Here is an 18,339-nt window from a genome sequence, read left to right on the forward strand (position 1 = left end):
CGTTAAGTAACCAAACATAAGCAGTGATAAGGTAATGCAGAGGATTTCGACATTACGAAACAGACCAGAGCTCGAACACTACAAATTGAGGACTTCGGTTTGATCCGTGTTTTGCTGGATATCGATTCTGATACGTGTGAGCAGCGTATTATTTCCACTGAAGGAACCGGATATCATTTGCATTTATCAGTCAGCAGACAACATTTGTCGTATACATACAATCACTTTCTTTACTGCATATAAAGTGTTTTTTTATTCAATCTCCTCGCGGAGTTCATACATTCAAGAGAAAATTTGCAGTTTAAAAATTACATCGTGTTTTGTTCTTATAGAGACGTATTATATGTTACAGGATTTTTCTAATTTTCAGAATAACTCAATTTTCAGCCAATTTATGCCAATTTTTAAAATGTCTAACATCGACAGGCATATTAAAGAAAATTACTAAAAATATAGTACCTACTTTTGAAAATCGACAAAATTTCAAACAATATTCAACAAATTGGATGACGAGTGTTGAGTTTTAGGTAATTTGTAGAATGTTTACTTATATTGAGAGACATATGACCAAAGACGTCTTGAAATGATATAATGGATTCTTTTTAATGAAACTGTGTTCCGTATGGTAAGCTCATCTTATTCAGCTACTGAAGTAATGAATGAAATGTGTGTTTGTATATTGGTTTAAAATTGCTTATTTCAAAAGGGAAAATAAAAAGAGATATATAGTGCTGCGTATTTGAAGTCCGTATGTATACTAATATTTCAAATTTCATACAGTATGTTTAATAAATTCTAACGACTGATATTTAGAAACGTCAAATTTTAAAACATTGAAATATTCGTCCCTTGTTCGATTGTAAATTAGCTGGTCCATACATTGTAGGGCATGTGGTTGGTAATGGAGATAGAACTTGTTGGCAAACATTTCTGGTCTTGAAGCTAGCAATGGTAAATCTCCTATTCCAAATACACAAACCAATCTCACACGCGAACCATGGCACGGCCAGTTATAGATGTGATTACCCCAGTTTTTAAATCGAGTTAGAAAGGGTTTTGTGTCACAATCTGTTTCCGGAACACCTGGAAGATATAAATACATGTAAATGTTTACCAGTATTATCGTCTTAATATATAATGATGACACGACAGTAATGTATTCCGTTTTTTAAACATTTTTCTTCTTTGAAATGTACATCTATTTGAATCAGTAGAACCAAATGAATTGTCGGTTTCTCCAACAGACAATCGCCATTCCTAAGGGAACTAAATATGCTTCCGTTCCTTATGGGAAAAATATTCACTTTGCTAAACTTGTTTATTTATTCGATTTAGGCTGTGAACTAGTACACATTTTTGTTTAGGTGCCAGCTAAAGCACGCCTCCGGTTGCGGTGGTTTCTCGCTGCATTGACACTGGTGGCCTTCGGTCGTTGTCTGCTCTTTGGTTGGGTTGTTGTCTCCTTGACACATTCTCCATTTCCATTCTCAATTTATATGTGGTCTCAAAAAGAATGAAAATATGTGAACATTGCTTAGCTATTACTTGCAACCTGACTTATCCTAGACATGTTCTAACTGAACAATTGTATGTTCTATGTCTATCCTATCTTAATTGTATATAAGTTCTCGTCCATACCATGTATGAATTATTTGCGATGTGACGTTAAGCAATTAATTAAACAATAATAATAAATCGGTTCGGTTTTTATTATTGTGTTATGCGGAGGTTATTATTTTATTGTCGCTGTGAGGTTGTTAAAAACTTTAAAACATTACTATTTCTGAATAGCAGGTACGGTCCTAATATATTTTATTATCGCTGTGAGGTTGTTAAACGGGCTGCTGATCATTACTATTTTGGATAGCAGGAAATGTTCTTATGCGAGCCCGTAAATCTATTTTAATTTACCTTTGTATGAGCCTGGAATTTTCAACTGTGGATTGTGGTTAAGTGTAGAGAAAAAGACTTCGTCAGGAATTTCAACACTTCGAGTCCAATTGAAATAAGACTTGGCTATTTTGTCAAAGAGGATGTATTCTACAAATCCTCTGCTAACAGCCACATGCACGGACCCTTTTACAGGAGTGATACCATGGGGTGGTGGAGGTGCATCTTTCCATCTAGCTTTGTTAGCTCTGAAACATAAATACTGTTTCGATTAAACAACACATTCATTGAAAAACAAATTAACGCATAACCATATTTTTCAATCATAATTCACACGAGTTTAGATAATTGGTTACATATAAAAAAAAATATTTTTAGCTGAAATATCTAAAATGTTTGAGACATAAATTGACTGCCATACTTTATATATTCCACGGGAGACTTTAATTGGCCAGTCAATATGGAAATGTATCTTTAAAGCACTGGCTTTTTTGGTCGCCATCAAAGTTTTTTTTTCTTTGGGTTAAACTATTTCCATTTGCCTGAGTGTATTGTGGTGCTTGTTTGTTCAATTGTTTTAAAAATGTATAATTTGTTAATGTTTTTACAATAGAAAAATTATTATACACGTATATTTCATGTCCAGCTTTACAAAACATACATGTATGTTGAGAATGCTAATGGTTTCGAATCCTCTCAATATTTTGTGTAATGATTAAATTTTATGTTATTTAAATGATTAACAGAAGTACTCGAAAGACAACTGCCGATATTAGAGTGTAAATGGTAGAGTTTATTGTCAACCGGAATAGAATGTCGGGATTTATTACTGTTTTGATTGTAATCATACGTTTTTCTTATCACTTTAGAGTTTATAATATATGTAAATAAAAAAGAACGATTACAGACCATATTAACAAAAAATGTAAGAATGTATGTACCAAAGTTGAGCCACAGTGACTCGTCTTTTGTTGTTATCATTTTAAATCTATGTTTTTTACTATTTAGGAAATCTGGTATTATACATGATAGTTCTGTGCCTGTCAAACTTGTGATAATTTCTCACTACTGTCACATTCATTCACAGATTTTTAAACTCGGGCGATTGGTAAAGATACATGTACAATGCATGTACGTGTATGATTTACAGACACGTAATATTCATTTAAAAAAACAGCGTAAATTTATAAATATCTCTAGATGTCTATCTTTCCATGTCGTCGGATTGCTGTCTAGTAGACTTTTACCACATACTTCATTTTATTCAAATGAATATTTGACAAAGAAGGACATTATTAGTATTAGACGGGCTAACTTTTTAGAAGCTTCGGTAATTGAATTTATAGGTGAAGCTTTATTACTTTAATTTTTATTTTTATAATGTTTGACTAATAAAAATCTCGTTTAATAATGACTTGTAGGCTTGCAACAGATATATGGAAATAGAAAAATAAAAACAGATATTTCTGAAATCCACAGATGGTTATTCCAATGACTATAAATATTTTCAAAGGTTATTGCTCCAAAATTTTCAAGTTGACTATAATTACTTTATTATGAAGGTGTGGATAGGGGTTTACAGAATAGAGAATAATTAATGTGCAAAAAATATAAAGAATAGAAAACAAAACAAGTGAAAGAAATTAAAAATAGAGAATAATAAAGAGCCTAATTTTAAAGAATGAAGAACAATGAACAAAAAGTATAAAGAATAGAAAAAAATGATCTAGAAAATTAAAGAATACAGAAGGACTCTAATCAAACCACAAATATCAATTTGCAGATGAATATTCGTGACAAAAGTTAAAGGTTAGAAGATATATATCTGTCAACATTATTAACTTGTACAAAATGTATTGATAAAATCAGTTTTCGACATAGTAATTACCATGATTACTCAAGGAAAAGATTTCATTTTATTCAAAATCAAATATTCTTATCAACGAACGGATATAATCGGTGCCCTATTATGATAGAAATTCTTACGTTACGTAGAGTACTGAAAATCAAATTGTTTAGTTTTATGGTGATTGATATTATAACACAATATGGACTGTTGTACCCCTATTTTGACATTTTTACCTATTATGTCTGTTTGTTTATGGAATTTTATGCGACTGTCATACAGGTTAAGTTAGCTGTAAAACAAGGCTCAATAGACCATTGTCTACATATAAAGAAAATGCCTGTACCATGCACGTCAGGAATACGACAGTTGTTATCAATTCGTTTTTAAGTGTTTGAGCTTTTGATTTTGTCATATTTGATTAGGAACTTTCCGTTTTGGATTTTCCTCGGAGGTCGGTATTTTGTTTTGTTTAACTTTAATTTCTATAAAAAAGATCAATTAGGAAAAAAGTGAGGGTAACGCATGGTTACGAAGTATGTTCTATTCGCTATAAAATGGGATAAAGGCAGGGACTATCAAAAAAATTACTAGACATCATCAAAAACAAGAGTAACATGGTTAAGAAAATATTGGTTATTTTATTAAAACATGTATTAAAGTATCAATAAGAGACATTAAGTGCAGACAAGTAGACTGAATTTGTTGTATTTTTATATTTTAACCGATGAGTTAAGCCTTTTTCAACAGATTTTTATAGTTCGTTCTTATGTTGTATTGTTACACCACTGTTCCAGGTTAGGGGAGGGTTGAGATCCCGCTAACATGTTTAATCCCGCCAACTTCTCTATGTATGTGCCTGTCCCAAATTTGGAGCCTGTAACTCAGTGGTTGTCGTTTGTTTATATGTTACATATTTGTTTTTCGTTCATTTTTTGTACATAAATAAGGCCGTTTGTGAAGATTTGTATCATTGGCAATCATACGACATATTTTTTCTTTATATGTTATAGTTTTCTCGTTTGGATTGTTTTTCATTAGTCATTTCGGGTTATTTGATAGTTAAGTATGTGAAATGGTCTTTGCTCGTTGCTGAAGACCTTATGGTGACATAAAGTTGTTAGTTTGGTTCCTAGTTGTTTCATATGCAACCACACCACAAAAAGTAATTTTATTTTCATATCACATATTAAATAAAGTTTATATTAGCACACATGTAAGGGACGACATCAAAAGATCGATGTAGGATAAAAAAACAAACTTAAATCGAATAGTTTGGGGGTGGGGGTGGGTAGTCAACATTGCTGCAAGTTTTGTTAATCTAAAATAGATTTTACATATATCCATATAGGTAAATCAATTTTTCCCAAATTAAGTTAAGAAGGGGGTAGGGGGTCAGCGAAAAAACTATGTAAATTAAGTGTTTTTTTATCCTACATTGAATTTTTTGATGTCGTCCCTAAACGTACATGTAGATTGACTGAAAGCATATATCATGCATGAACGTTGATTAACATTTAGAGTCATACTCAGACGTATCATGAATGTTTGTTATATTAACATTCCAACTATTTTCACTGACCTTTTCACTGTACTTTCCATGTCATTGGCTCCATTATAACTCTTTAATATTTTCACTAACTCTAAATTTGTTCTCAATGGAAATTCCTGGCCAGTCAAATTAATAAAATATTTCCACTTCTTGTGTTTCCAGAGATCTTTCATGCATGCAATTTCAGGTAATAAAACTCCAACAGTCCCCCAGACTACATTGAACGATCTTGAAGATATGAACACATTTTCGAAACAACTAGTTATACCCTGAAGTGCAAGTTTGAAATTGGGGTCAGCTTTTGTATCACAATGTATACAATATACATTTTGCGGACGATAAATTGATCTTAATAACATTTCAACTTGTTGTATGCTTTTGAAGACAAGAATGCTATAAGCTATTGGGAAATTTTCTTCTTCTTCAGTCAGGGAAGATGTTATATAGCCTCTGTCTTGTTTGTATTTTTCGCAGTCTTTGCTTATGTTTATGTATGACGAAGGCGGTATCTCTACATATGGGTGTTTCAACAGATTGTTTAAAGTCTTGTTCTGTTCTAACGTGTTGTTATCGAACAGACTCCTGCAGTTGACATTTTCGACTGTCCTTTCCTGTTGAAATAACCTCCAGTCCGGTAGATTTTTCTTTTCAATCTCATTTACTTCATTTATTTTCACCTTATGGTACGGGTAAAATCCTGGACAGCCTGTTATTTTCTTTGAAACTGTTATTGGTTCGCTTCTTTCTTGGTAGGAAACTGTAGATTTCTTATTCCACAGAGATAAAAACGATAAGTTTGTAATGTCAATAACAGATATTTTCCCGAACGCACCACCCTCAAAGTAGCCTTCTAGGTGTAGCGTTCCATTACTTTCAGAGTATTTTGAAGATATGAAGGTGGAAAAATTAGCACGTTCCGTTATTTGTTTCATTGGAATGTATGACATTCGAGTATTATAATTATAGAAGTATATGCATATAAGCAAAAATGATAAAATATAAATAATGTTATTTTTGAACTTTGCACTTTTGGGTATTCTCATCACTGAAAAGGGTAGCCTCAGATTTTTTAATGCGGTGCAAACTATGCAACGTTACTATGGAAACAGGATGACTGTCTCTCTTAATTCTACAATAGAGAAAACAATATTATAGTATCACTATTACAAAATTTACATGTCAAGTAGTTATTTCAAGGAGTATTTGCATTTTCAGTAATGTCTTCAAAAGAACATATAATTGCTTTTCAGTCTAGATAAAAGAGACGCAAAGACAGCAACCAAACGATACACATAACCAAGTGACATCTAGTCTATATAACAATTTTTGTAATATTTGAAAACTGTGTTTGGGCCATTGCTAGATTTGTAATACGTCTGAACATATTAACAATGTTTACAAATATTGATATTAAACGAAAATATAATTACTAATCTCTCATTTTGGTTATTAGCAAAAAAGGTGACGAAATTAGTTCAAAATAGGAAATCGAAAGTTGCATGAATAGAACAGCGTGTCGACAAACACAGCCTACATTGTAGTTCACCCGTGAGCCAAAAAATCGTACAAATAATAACCGGTGTATGGCAAAAAAAACCACTACCAATATGATGTTTACGTGATTAAACTTTAATACAAAACCGGTAGGAAAATTGACAATCATAGTTAGTCGAAGGAAGCAAAGAATACAAGCTCAGCTCTTGTTGTTTTTTTTTGTTTCTATCAAGTGTTAATTTTGTTTTCTATTATTACAGTCATTCCTTTATATCTCATATAATTTGGCATATATTGATTAGAACAGCTTCAGAACACAATCTTTTTTCTGGAACTTATAATAAAGGACATGTCATTGGGTGTGAGCTTTGCTCATTGTTGAAGGCCGTACGGTTACCTATAGTTGTTAATTACTGTGTCATTTTGGTCTCTTGTGGAGAGTTTTCTCATTGGCAATCAAGCCACAATTTCTTTTTTTATGATTTTATGATCTGCTTTGCATTGAAAATTACAATTAAAAAATAATCTAAAAGACAATTGCATTCACCAAGCGCTAATTGAAAGTATCACTGACAACACAACAGTATATTAGCACGACTTGAAAAAGAAGAAGCAACTATTTAAAGTGAATTAGTTGATATGATTTATTGTTATATTGGTGTTTAACTTCCTTTTCAGCATGCACTTTTGATGGCCATTTTTTTTTTGGGGGGGGGGGGTGGATGAAGTGACAAATGAATACACCAACCTGTGGAAATACCAGGCATACCTACTGTACATGTAATTAAAATTGTAGTCGAATGTCCCTGTTACTTGCTGAAAAACTGAAGTAACTTACTTTTTGTCAAGTTAGGAATTGTTCGGTAATCTCCATCTCAACATCTGTTTAACATATTTCTAATGTACCTGAAAATATATAAATTGTGTATCTCTGAGTTCACCCCTGGATTAGTTTTGAATAATTCAGTTTTCAGTACTTTTTGCTTGTATAATATTGAATATTTTAATGTCTGCGTTGTCCCTGCAGGATACAAAAATAAAAGTAGTGTTAATCTTTCGTCCTGGAAACCACTGTTATCATTTCATTGATTGATTGATTGTTGGTTGCTTAACGTCCAGTGGCAAATATTTCATGCATATTCAGGACGAGAACAAGTTCACAATAAATACAATAGGTAGGTTGATACAATAGAGGCCATCTTGGATAATGGTCAGGGAAATTTGGACTGCCACTGGAAAATGAGGGTATATTGGATAGGGTCAGCAATTTTGCCTTGCAACAGGCGACCTATGGACCCCTCAAAGAGTTGTTGCACGGGTTCTTCACGTGCAAAGAGCGTGGCACTCTCTTTACACGAGGCATCGGATTTAACGTCCCCCTTCTGACCGGACGTGACTGCGAACTTGATACATCCCGCACAGCCAAACGGACGCCCCACTTCGGCAAGCGTTTTACTGCCGGTCGGGAGAAGACCAAATGACCATATTTCTATACCCCAGTCACCCTTGGGGTTATCATTTCAAATCCTTCCATTCGGTCAAATATAAGGGGTTTGGAATAACTTTGGAAATGCATAATCGCTCAATACATTTATGGCTGCATCTTTATCAATGTGTTTCAACCAAGGTACATGATTGGTGTGATGTAGATACTGCTGTATTTTCCGGATCACATGAAGTCGATCCAATTTAAAGGATGTTCGTTACTCTATATAAAAAACAACAACATTTTTGTACGGTGTTAAGACGTTTAAAAATTGACAGCATATGAATAAAGGAACTAAAAAAAATAGAAAAATAATAATGGTCCTGGTGCTTGTTTTCCTGATATAAGTTATTAAAAATTTGACAGGAAATGATTCTCTGTACAGTTTTCATACAGTTAACCTTCATATTGTCACTTTTTTCTCAAAAGTTATGAAAAATTTACATGGATTCGATAATATTTTCAAAGCTATAGTTAATAAATTAATGTAAAAAAGTAAGCGTTTTAATGACACTAAATAACTAGTACCAGAGGATTCCAAATATGGTTAAAAAACAGAAACCGGAGGAAAGAACAAACTTAAGTGGATTCCGTACTGCTCGATAATCACTTTTTTAAATTAAATATCTAAAGTTTCTTTTGGTGATGACAGGTATTATATGTCTCTGGTGATGATTGTTTCTATTTATCCTGCAATTGGGTGTCCTACTATACAGATAAAGCCCTACAGATATCGCTATGCTGTATCTGTATACTATACAGATATCGCTTTAAAACTCCGCCCACTGCCGGACTGAGTATTGTTTGAACCTGTGTGACCTCAGAATGTGTATTCCTGTTGCATTCCAATGACGATGACAATTGTCGATTTCAAAACTTGAATGTGTATGATTGTGTTACAAAATCAACCATGTCAATTTCAGCATGCATGTTTAGTGAATGTCAAGTCTGAAGCGTAGGACAACTCGTACACTTCTGTTTCAAATTTGACAATGTTTTGTTATTTGTTTTTACTGCTGAAATTAGTTGTTATGTTAAAATAGATAATTATTCACCTTAAGCGATTGTATTATTGTTGACCATTCGAGATTCTTTTTTTTGCGAACCCGTCTTCAGCGTAATGTGTGATTTTGATATTGCTACGCGGGCCTCAAGGGATTACAAATCGAAAATAAATGCTAAATATGTTAGTTTTTGTGTCTTTCAAAACACAAACAATATACAGAATTAATTGCAGGATAAAGACAATAACTGTTTAGTGTCTTTAAATATCAGCTGTATTTGCACTCGGCTCGAAACAGGTGTAGTAGCTCGCTAAAAGCTCGCATACACCTTGTTTCCTAGCCTCGTACAAATACAGCTTATATTTAAAGACACTAAACAGTTATTGTCTATCTAAAATGATTGTGTCTCATTAGAAAATCAAATGCATCATTGTCCTATCCCAAACAATCCAACTATGATTGTAACTATCTAAAAAAATGCCTTCAGGCAATAAGCATCCTAAAATATATTGTTTGCTGGAATATTTCACCATAAATGAGATATTGATTGAGGATTCCCAAAATTGTTTTATATTTCACAAGTTATTGAAAGCATCTAGCATTTTATTTGCTTTTTTATATTTTAATGCATATCATAAAATGATAATTTGTATGATTAAATTGAAAATTGAAATGGGGAATGTGTCAAAGAGACAGCAACCCGACCATAGAAAAAAAACAACAGCAGAAGGTGACCAACAGGTCTTTAATGTGGCTAGAAATTCCCGCACCCGGAGCCGTCCTAAGCTTCAGCTGGCCCTTAAACAAATATGCACCTTTTAAAATCTGCACAATCTCCTTAATATAAATCTTATAGCAACTCTGGTTTGTATCATTAAAACGTGTCGATTCAAAGCATACTGCTCAAATCGTCCTTTTAATTTAAAGAACGATCATTTAAGATAATTTCATTGTTCGTACCCCCAAAACAATAATAACGTCACGACTATGATTGATTTAGTAGTAAGAAGGTTTTGGTGTACACTTTTTGAATATTTTACCCAGAATGCACTAGATATTGAAACGGCGATTTATCCCTACTATTTCTTCAAGGTAGATTTTTCATTCTTACATGTAATGTGTGTATTATAATTATACTAAAAGATGAAGAATAAATATTACGACTTTGCTATTATCAAAAGTTTGTAAAGCCAACGGTTATGGAAATCAATGTTTAATTAATTATCCAAAATCTATATACGTGGTTAGATTCAGCATATCAAAGAACCCAAAGAATTCAATTTTTGAACAAATAAAGTTCATATGTTTATTTTATGTAATCAGACTGTTTTTCAGACGACACATGATACATGTACATGTAGTACTTGTACCAATAATATATTTTTTGCAAAACTAAATTTTTATTTAAAGGTTTTTGTACACATACCAACTGTGACGTGCATCATCTTATTCAGATGTTTTTATGATCATTTATGTTGGAGAACTCGTAAAATCAATATACGTCTGTACAGTAGTGAAAAGTTATATGTATCTGCTCAATAATACAATTTGAAATATTAAAAAACCTTATGTTGTGTGGAATGAATTATATATGTAGAATAAACATTAATTCCTTACCCTCTAGACAGATTTTATTTTCTGTATGAATGGTCACTCGGCCTGAGACATATTTAACACCGTTTAAATACATGTACAAGAATCGAAACTATCGATAAATTCACAAAACCTTTTTGTAATTCTAATTACACAGAAACTACAAACATTTGGACATTTAAATTATGTCATACACTTTCATATAGAGGTCAGTGAAATTAATTTTGATAATTATTTTTGTCAATATTTTATAAATATACACACATGTACATTACTAATGGGAAATCCGGCTTTCTTATAGATTTCTAAAGGACGATTTTTTAATGTTTTAATTTTTGATATTTATCTCTCTAATGAGCACCTAATCGTTTTATATTTTGAAAACTTCCGTAGCTCGAACTGAAAGAATGGCATGTTCCGATTTTTTGAAAATCATGTAAATATTATTTTTTACGAAAAACGCAATTCAATGCAAACTCTGTGAGTCATTATCTGTGGAAAAACAACCATTCTCGAAGAAGAATGTGGTTATAACCTTGTATTGTCTGCATAACTAGAAAAAAATAGAAATTGGTGTTGAAACACGAAATTACATCTCGACTAATCTTTAAAGCGACATGATTATATAGAATGGGTCAGTGTCAAAATAGAAACGTAAAATATCAGATAATCCATTGACATTCTTAAAAGGAAACCCTTTCAATAGGATTTGCATTAAGTTTCTAAATATGCAAGCTCTAAGTTTTAACAAATCACATTTCGTGAAGATTGTTATACCGAAGAGCATGAAGACTGAATGAGATAATTATGTCCATATCAGAAGATTTTGAAGCCCATTCATAGGTAAAGAAAATGAACCATTAATGTTGGACATTAACCCATGCGATTTAATTTTCAATTGAATAGTTATATATACGAACTACTATACTATACATGATATACTTTTGTATCTCTACTGGCAAGTAAATAAGTAAATAAATAAAAAAAAAAAAAAATCAAAAAAAAAATCAGACAATTAATAACTTAAATTGTTAATTTATTTACCTCAAAGTCCTCTCTCCAAAATGCGTATACAGATTATTTCCAAAATTGTTTATAAATGATAATTTCATATCGTAAAAATCTACCATAACTAAGTGTACACCCACCTTAAAAACAAACATGCCTCCATTACCGAGGAAATATTATATCTTCATCTCGCTTTTGTGTCATCTTGTCTTGACCCTTATATAATTTTATGATAAATTGACCCAACCACCAATTCTATTTAAGTCAATATTATTTGTGCAATATCGTTTTCGTTTTTAATCTATTTTAATATAAGCTTAAAGTCATATAAAACGAGTGACTGGTGGAAAATAATTTTTATCAAATTCTTGAACTAATTAATGCATGTATATATTATAAACTTTGTCTTCTGTGCATGATTTTATCATTTTTTAAGCATTCATATCGTACAATCGCCAACAAATATTTCTGTCGGTCTGTTATGATGTGAAAATATGGCAGCTTATTAATTGTCGTGTGTAGTGACGTGTATATGAAATTGTGCAGTGACGTATATTAGAAATATGTCGTCAGTCTCAGTCAATCGTCATAATGAGTATGATGAAACAGACAATGACATGAATGAATGAATGAATGAAATGAATTGATGAATAACCAATCAACCATTTAATAAACCAGACTCAAGCTAGCGACCAATTCTAGCGACCAATTCTATCGACCACTTAAGTTAACACTGAGCATAAACACATAACAGAACCATTTCGAGATATGTCTGAAAATCACAAAATGACATTATACTACAACGTTCTACTAATATTTAAACATGAGGTATCGCTATTGATAGAAACAATACATACTAAATATACTTTGAAAAGGAAACATTGCAAAGGAAACACCTATTAATTTTGTTTCAATTTTATTTTGGATTCCAACAAAAAAACATGAGTAACGTGGCTTGCTTGCTGGAGGCTAATATTCTAAATCAGTTATTCAGTTTTTGAAGACTTTATATATTACATGGTATTATACATTTATTTCAAATCAAGATTTTTGTTTTAACTAGATATACTGTTTCCAGATTAGATATTTAAAAAGAAAAATCTTTATGGTCCAAATACCTCATATGGTCCAGCCCGTTGATAATAAAACGAGTATAATACTAATATGGTCCAATCATACGCGCACGGTCAGACCATATGAGTATACGCATATGGTCATGACCGCACGCATATGGTCCAAATATTGATATGGTTCGGAACATATTCGTAAGTATTGTAAAACAGAATAAAAAAATCTAAGTACAGCCGTTCAAATGTCAACTTACGGTGAGATAAATAAAATGTTTAAGTGATCAAGGAACTAGAAACATATCGAGTATTTCCTGAAAACCATTTAGGTTTGAGGGGAGTGGTTCTCGAAACAGTATAATGGGTATAGTCCAAGACACTTCAGATAATACTGAAAGCAGTAAAACAAATAAAAATATAATAATAACGAAAAAAGAAAATTTATTCAATGCAACATTCATCAAGTCAAAACATTTAAACTACGTTCAGCCAGATGCATTTTTTTTTAAATACAACAGATATATTACATATTACTCAAAAATATCACAAGAATGTTTTAAGTATAATGACATAAATAATCAACACGAACATTAGAAAATGAATGTTATGAATCCTTCGGTTTCTAGTACAACAATGTTGTTCTTTAAAAAGTGTTGCTCAAAAATATTTCTCATACATCTTGCATCACACAAGTATTCATACAGAATAGTTATATAATGTTTTATACTGTATAAGGTCAACTTTACTGTTTGACCTCTTAAGTAAATTCTTTCTGTGAAGATACAACTTTTGTTTTTTTTTCTCGTTTCAACCTTTATTCAGACATTATGTAGCATGCCGATAAAGACAAAAGAGTAATAAGTTGTCTAACAGATAACATTTTATACATTATTCCTTATTCCTTATTCAATACATTCTTTTCAGATAAATTATTCGTATTTTGTTATCAATTACACAATGCAATGTCAAGAAAAAATTCTGATTTAATGACAAAAACTAATCTTGTGTGAATATTCTTTCTTATATCTTCTCAAATGTAATCAGATTAAGTTTCAAATATAGCTCGTTGATTTTGTGTATCAACTTTTTTTTATTTTACCTTCATTCAATCATTCAACATATATATATATATATATATATATAATTAAATTATTATATATTACACATGAAGATACATTTGTAATATTATTATTTCAAGTATTGAAAAAATGGTAAGCAAAAGTTAATAACATTACAAAATTATAACAAACGTCAAATAAAAAAGGATCTGGAATGTCAGTCTTGTTCGATTATTGAATATCAATTAGAATGAATAAAATGAAAATATAATATGATATTAGCAAATAAAAAACAGTCGAAATAATTGATAGTATCGGTCAGTGACCGCACTAATTTGATAAATGTTATTTGTCTGAAAGTTTGGCAGACATGAAAGGTGATAATTATAGAATGGTGGGACCCCTGTAACTTTTCTCAGCGTATTCTCTCCCCTGGTTGCACTGACTATTCATTTTTCTATTTTTAAACCATACGCTGATGACTACGAAGCTTGCCTTAGTTGTAATACCTTGTTTTGAATGAAGTTATATACTTTGAAAAATATTGTTAATTTTACTACTAAGGTTATAATTAATTAATAGATGATGGGACCTCACCTCTACCCCCGTTTTCACTAAATTTTACAATTTCTATTTGTATACCAAACAGGAGCGGATCCAGCCATTTTAAAAAGGGGGGTTCCTAACCCAGGACAAAAGGGGGGGGGGGTTCTAATTACATGTCCCCATTCAAATGCATTGATCGTCCAAAAAAAGGGGGGTTCCAACCCCCGGAACCCCCCCTCTGGATCCGCGTCTGCCATACGATGAAGAATAATAAGTTTGCCCGCTCAGTTGTTGTACCTTGTTTATGAGTTATCTAGTCTGAAAAATATTCTTATCCATACTACCACACTTAAACACGAGTAGACTATTGGCAACACCTTAATTATTTATTCATATCATACTATATAAATGAGTTTTATTTTGTAGTTTGGTTAAACACTAGATCATCATGCAATTCTTTTTTTTATTTGTGCGTAATTTGTAAATATTTGATTGCTGATGTTTTAAATTTTTTTAAATTTTTTTTAAATTTTATACTTGATAATGGTGTCATATTTTAAGCTTACCTTGCATGGCGCCAGCGCGTGTAAAACTATATATAATATATATATATAAACATCCAAAGAAAGGAGACACTTAGACCCGTTAATAGATGTTTCGCTTTCTGTAAATTTTTAAAAAGTTCGATATAAAAACAACCGAATTAAAATACAGGGCTGAACACATAAAACTGCTTATAAAATAAGTTAAAATTGTACCGAACGGACTGATTTTTCTATATCTCATACGATACAATAGTACATTAGTACTACGACCGAATGTCTTAATGTAAGTGGCTTTATCCATCTCCGTGTCAACGCTTCGTTTAAAATTCTTGACACCGGATCTGTATCTTAATCACAATGATTTGAAATTAATTTTAGATATTTTACTTCGTCTTACAATTTGTATTTAATTTCTTGAACAGAATATACATTATTTTTTTTTCATTTTTGAACACATGCTATAATTGTACAATTTCCAGTCAGGTTTCGTTCCTGGTCATTCAAAATTTAAAAATATGATTGAGATCTTATAACATAAATTGTTTAGCTATCGAAGTTAAAGAAATTATTTGTATGATTCTTTTGTTGTTGATACTTTGAAGGCATATTAGACTGACTTTGGCATAACGGTCTATTGGCAAAAATCAAAACTTATGACATAAAAAGGCAAAACATTTGGTTGGATTGAAAATTATTAACGTAATATGAAACAGAAAGTGCTTTAAAAAATCAGAATCAACTTTTGGAATATTGAAAGCAAGTGGGCCCAAGGCTTAGTACTTTGGCCCTTATTATTTCTTAGGTTTATAAATGACATAGCAGATGTAATTTAATGTTAAGTAAGACTTTTTGCCGATGGTACTTAACTTATGCATTCTTCGATTGGAACTATTATAGATATAGAAAGGAAAAACATGTGGATTTAGAAACTTTTAATTAATTGGTCAAAATAATGGCGGGTAAACTTTAATCCCCAAAAAAAAATATATGGTGTTTAAATTCCGTAAGGATTCACAGCCTATTAATTTTAAATTCATGGGACACCAAATATAGTTGACCGATTGCTTGTATAAAGTATGCAAGAAACAATGACAAACGCACCATAAAAATGAGATCAAGGTCAGAAGATCTGTGTCGGACAGACATGTATATCTTTCATCAGACAAAGCATACAAGACAGAAATGTTCACATCACAATCATAACATGATTGTCAGTGAACCATGAAAATGAGGTCAAGGTAAGAAAATATGTACCGAAAACATATACATCTTCCATCATTCCATATTTTAAGTACTAGTATAATTAACCTTATTATATAAAGACTGAACCAGGAAAACTTACATTTAAACGAGGTCAAGGTCAGACAAACCCTGCCAAACACAATCGTTACATACACCAACAAGTAAAGTTTGAGTGTTGCTAATAGTATTTTCAAAAACGACATTACTTCCGAAACGTAACATTGACCAATAAACAAGGAGAATAAAGTAACTAAAGACTGGTGTGACACGTTTCTACACGATAGACATGTATTGTACACTTTTCAGTCATTCCAAACACAAAATAAAGTTGAACTAATGCTTAAAGTGCCAAACACAGAACATTTATAATTGACCAACGAACCATGAAAATTAGATCAAGGTCTTATGAAATATATGCTGCATTTACATTTACACCTTACAATCGATCATTACATACACCACTAACAGACTTATATCATGAACATGTGCACCTTACAATCACTCCGTACACAATTAATACAAGAAATATAGTTGACTTGCACACTACTAACAGCATACGAGACACGGACCCGTAATCGTGTAACTTAAACCATTGTCGTGACGTCAGTCTATTTATATACCGTGAAGTCTTTTTTTTCTAGAATCAACGATTCATAAGTCTGTCGCTAAAATGGACTCACCAAATTAAAGTCAATTGTTTCTCTTGTGTGGGCTTATTTTATTAATTTTGAATTAACTAATAGAATTTGTCTAAGGTCGTGTGTTTCCTGTTGGACAGGACATTTAGACCTTACAAGGAACCCATATATCAAATTTATAATGATTAGTTTCCCAATTTATAAGTGGAAAAGATAAATCTTTTAAGCAATCGCTGAACAACCATGAAAATGGGGTCAAGGACAACGGACATATGCATATGTCACACGCTTCTTTTTTCCGTTTTGCTCAATGTTTTGACGACCTTTAATTGCTAACTTTCTTTGTTATATGGTCTCTGGCGGAGAGATTTTCATTGGCAATGATATAAAATTGAGAAAGGAAATTGGGAATGTGTCAAAGCGACAACCCGACCATAGAGCAGACAACAGCCGAAGGCCACACATTGTTCTTCAATGTAGTGAGAATTCCCGCACTCGTAGGTGTCCTTCAGCTGGCCCCTAAAAATATGTATACTAGTTCAGTGATAATGGACGTCATACTAAACTCCGAATTATACACAAGAAACTAAAATTAAAAATTATACAAGACTAACAAAGGCCAGAGGCTCCTGACTTGGGACAGGCGCAAAACATAACATTTTTTACTTTTATATTATATATAATCAACTTAGGTATAATATATTTCCTCTTCATATCATTTGGGAATTATCCCCATCAATATTAAAATTTAAGACATAACATTTCATTTTTCATTAGACTTATATACTACATGTATAATAAGCAATCTACAGAAACATTAATTATTTATTTTTTTGTAAATAGGACTTTAACGTTAACGGAATGCGCTTTCAACATTTAGATAAAAATGAACTTACCTGACAAATCGTTTTACGTTTCGGTCTAGGAGTAAGGACTTAGGATTGGTAATTCATATAAGCGTCTTCAGTTGAATACACGTACATCAGTAACAGTCCGTTTATTAGATAAAACAAGATATAAAAATCATTTAACATTTTTTATAAGAAAAAAAATAAAATACATTTTTTTTTACCTAATGTCGCAGATGGTGATGTACCTGACATGAGGGTTGGTAAAGGGTTCTTTTTGTGCAACGTTTCCTGTCATTTTATTTCACGTGTTATAGTGTTCGAGTTTTTATTTCTCGTTTTCTCGTGTTTGGCTCGATGTGCGTGCTACGTGTTTCCACCTATTTATTTTTCGTGTTTCGTATGGGTGCTCTTAATTTCTCGTGCATGCTTGTACGGCATTGAATGAAAAGAAAAAAAAAACCCTGGGACTTATTCAAAGTGAAACTAGTGAAATATATTAAAACTTGATGTACATTAACT

At 31.8% G+C, this 18,339-nt stretch overlaps 1 protein-coding gene across 3 annotated transcripts; it reads right to left on the reverse strand.

The window, feature by feature from the left end:
• Positions 1-763: 763 nt before the first annotated feature.
• LOC139523682 (beta-1,3-galactosyl-O-glycosyl-glycoprotein beta-1,6-N-acetylglucosaminyltransferase-like) lies at positions 764-17,959 on the reverse strand. Of its 3 annotated transcripts, none has more exons than XM_071317888.1 (5): positions 17,866-17,959; positions 7,621-7,688; positions 5,319-6,417; positions 1,912-2,138; positions 764-1,083 (listed from the first exon to the last, which is right to left on the reverse strand). In XM_071317888.1, exons 3-5 carry the CDS (start codon positions 6,329-6,331, stop codon positions 773-775), a joined length of 1,551 nt encoding a protein of 516 aa, XP_071173989.1. In that variant the 5' UTR covers positions 6,332-6,417; positions 7,621-7,688; positions 17,866-17,959; the 3' UTR covers positions 764-772. The 3 variants fall into 3 exon arrangements, with proteins under 3 accessions (XP_071173989.1, XP_071173988.1, XP_071173987.1); XM_071317887.1 differs by lacking the exon at positions 17,866-17,959 and adding an exon at positions 12,014-12,096; XM_071317886.1 differs by lacking the exon at positions 17,866-17,959 and adding an exon at positions 11,910-12,001.
• Positions 17,960-18,339: the final 380 nt, after the last annotated feature.

The sequence above is a fragment of the Mytilus edulis genome, chromosome 5 (genome assembly GCF_963676685.1).
Source record: "Mytilus edulis chromosome 5, xbMytEdul2.2, whole genome shotgun sequence".
Taxonomy (NCBI): Eukaryota; Metazoa; Mollusca; class Bivalvia; order Mytilida; family Mytilidae; genus Mytilus; species Mytilus edulis.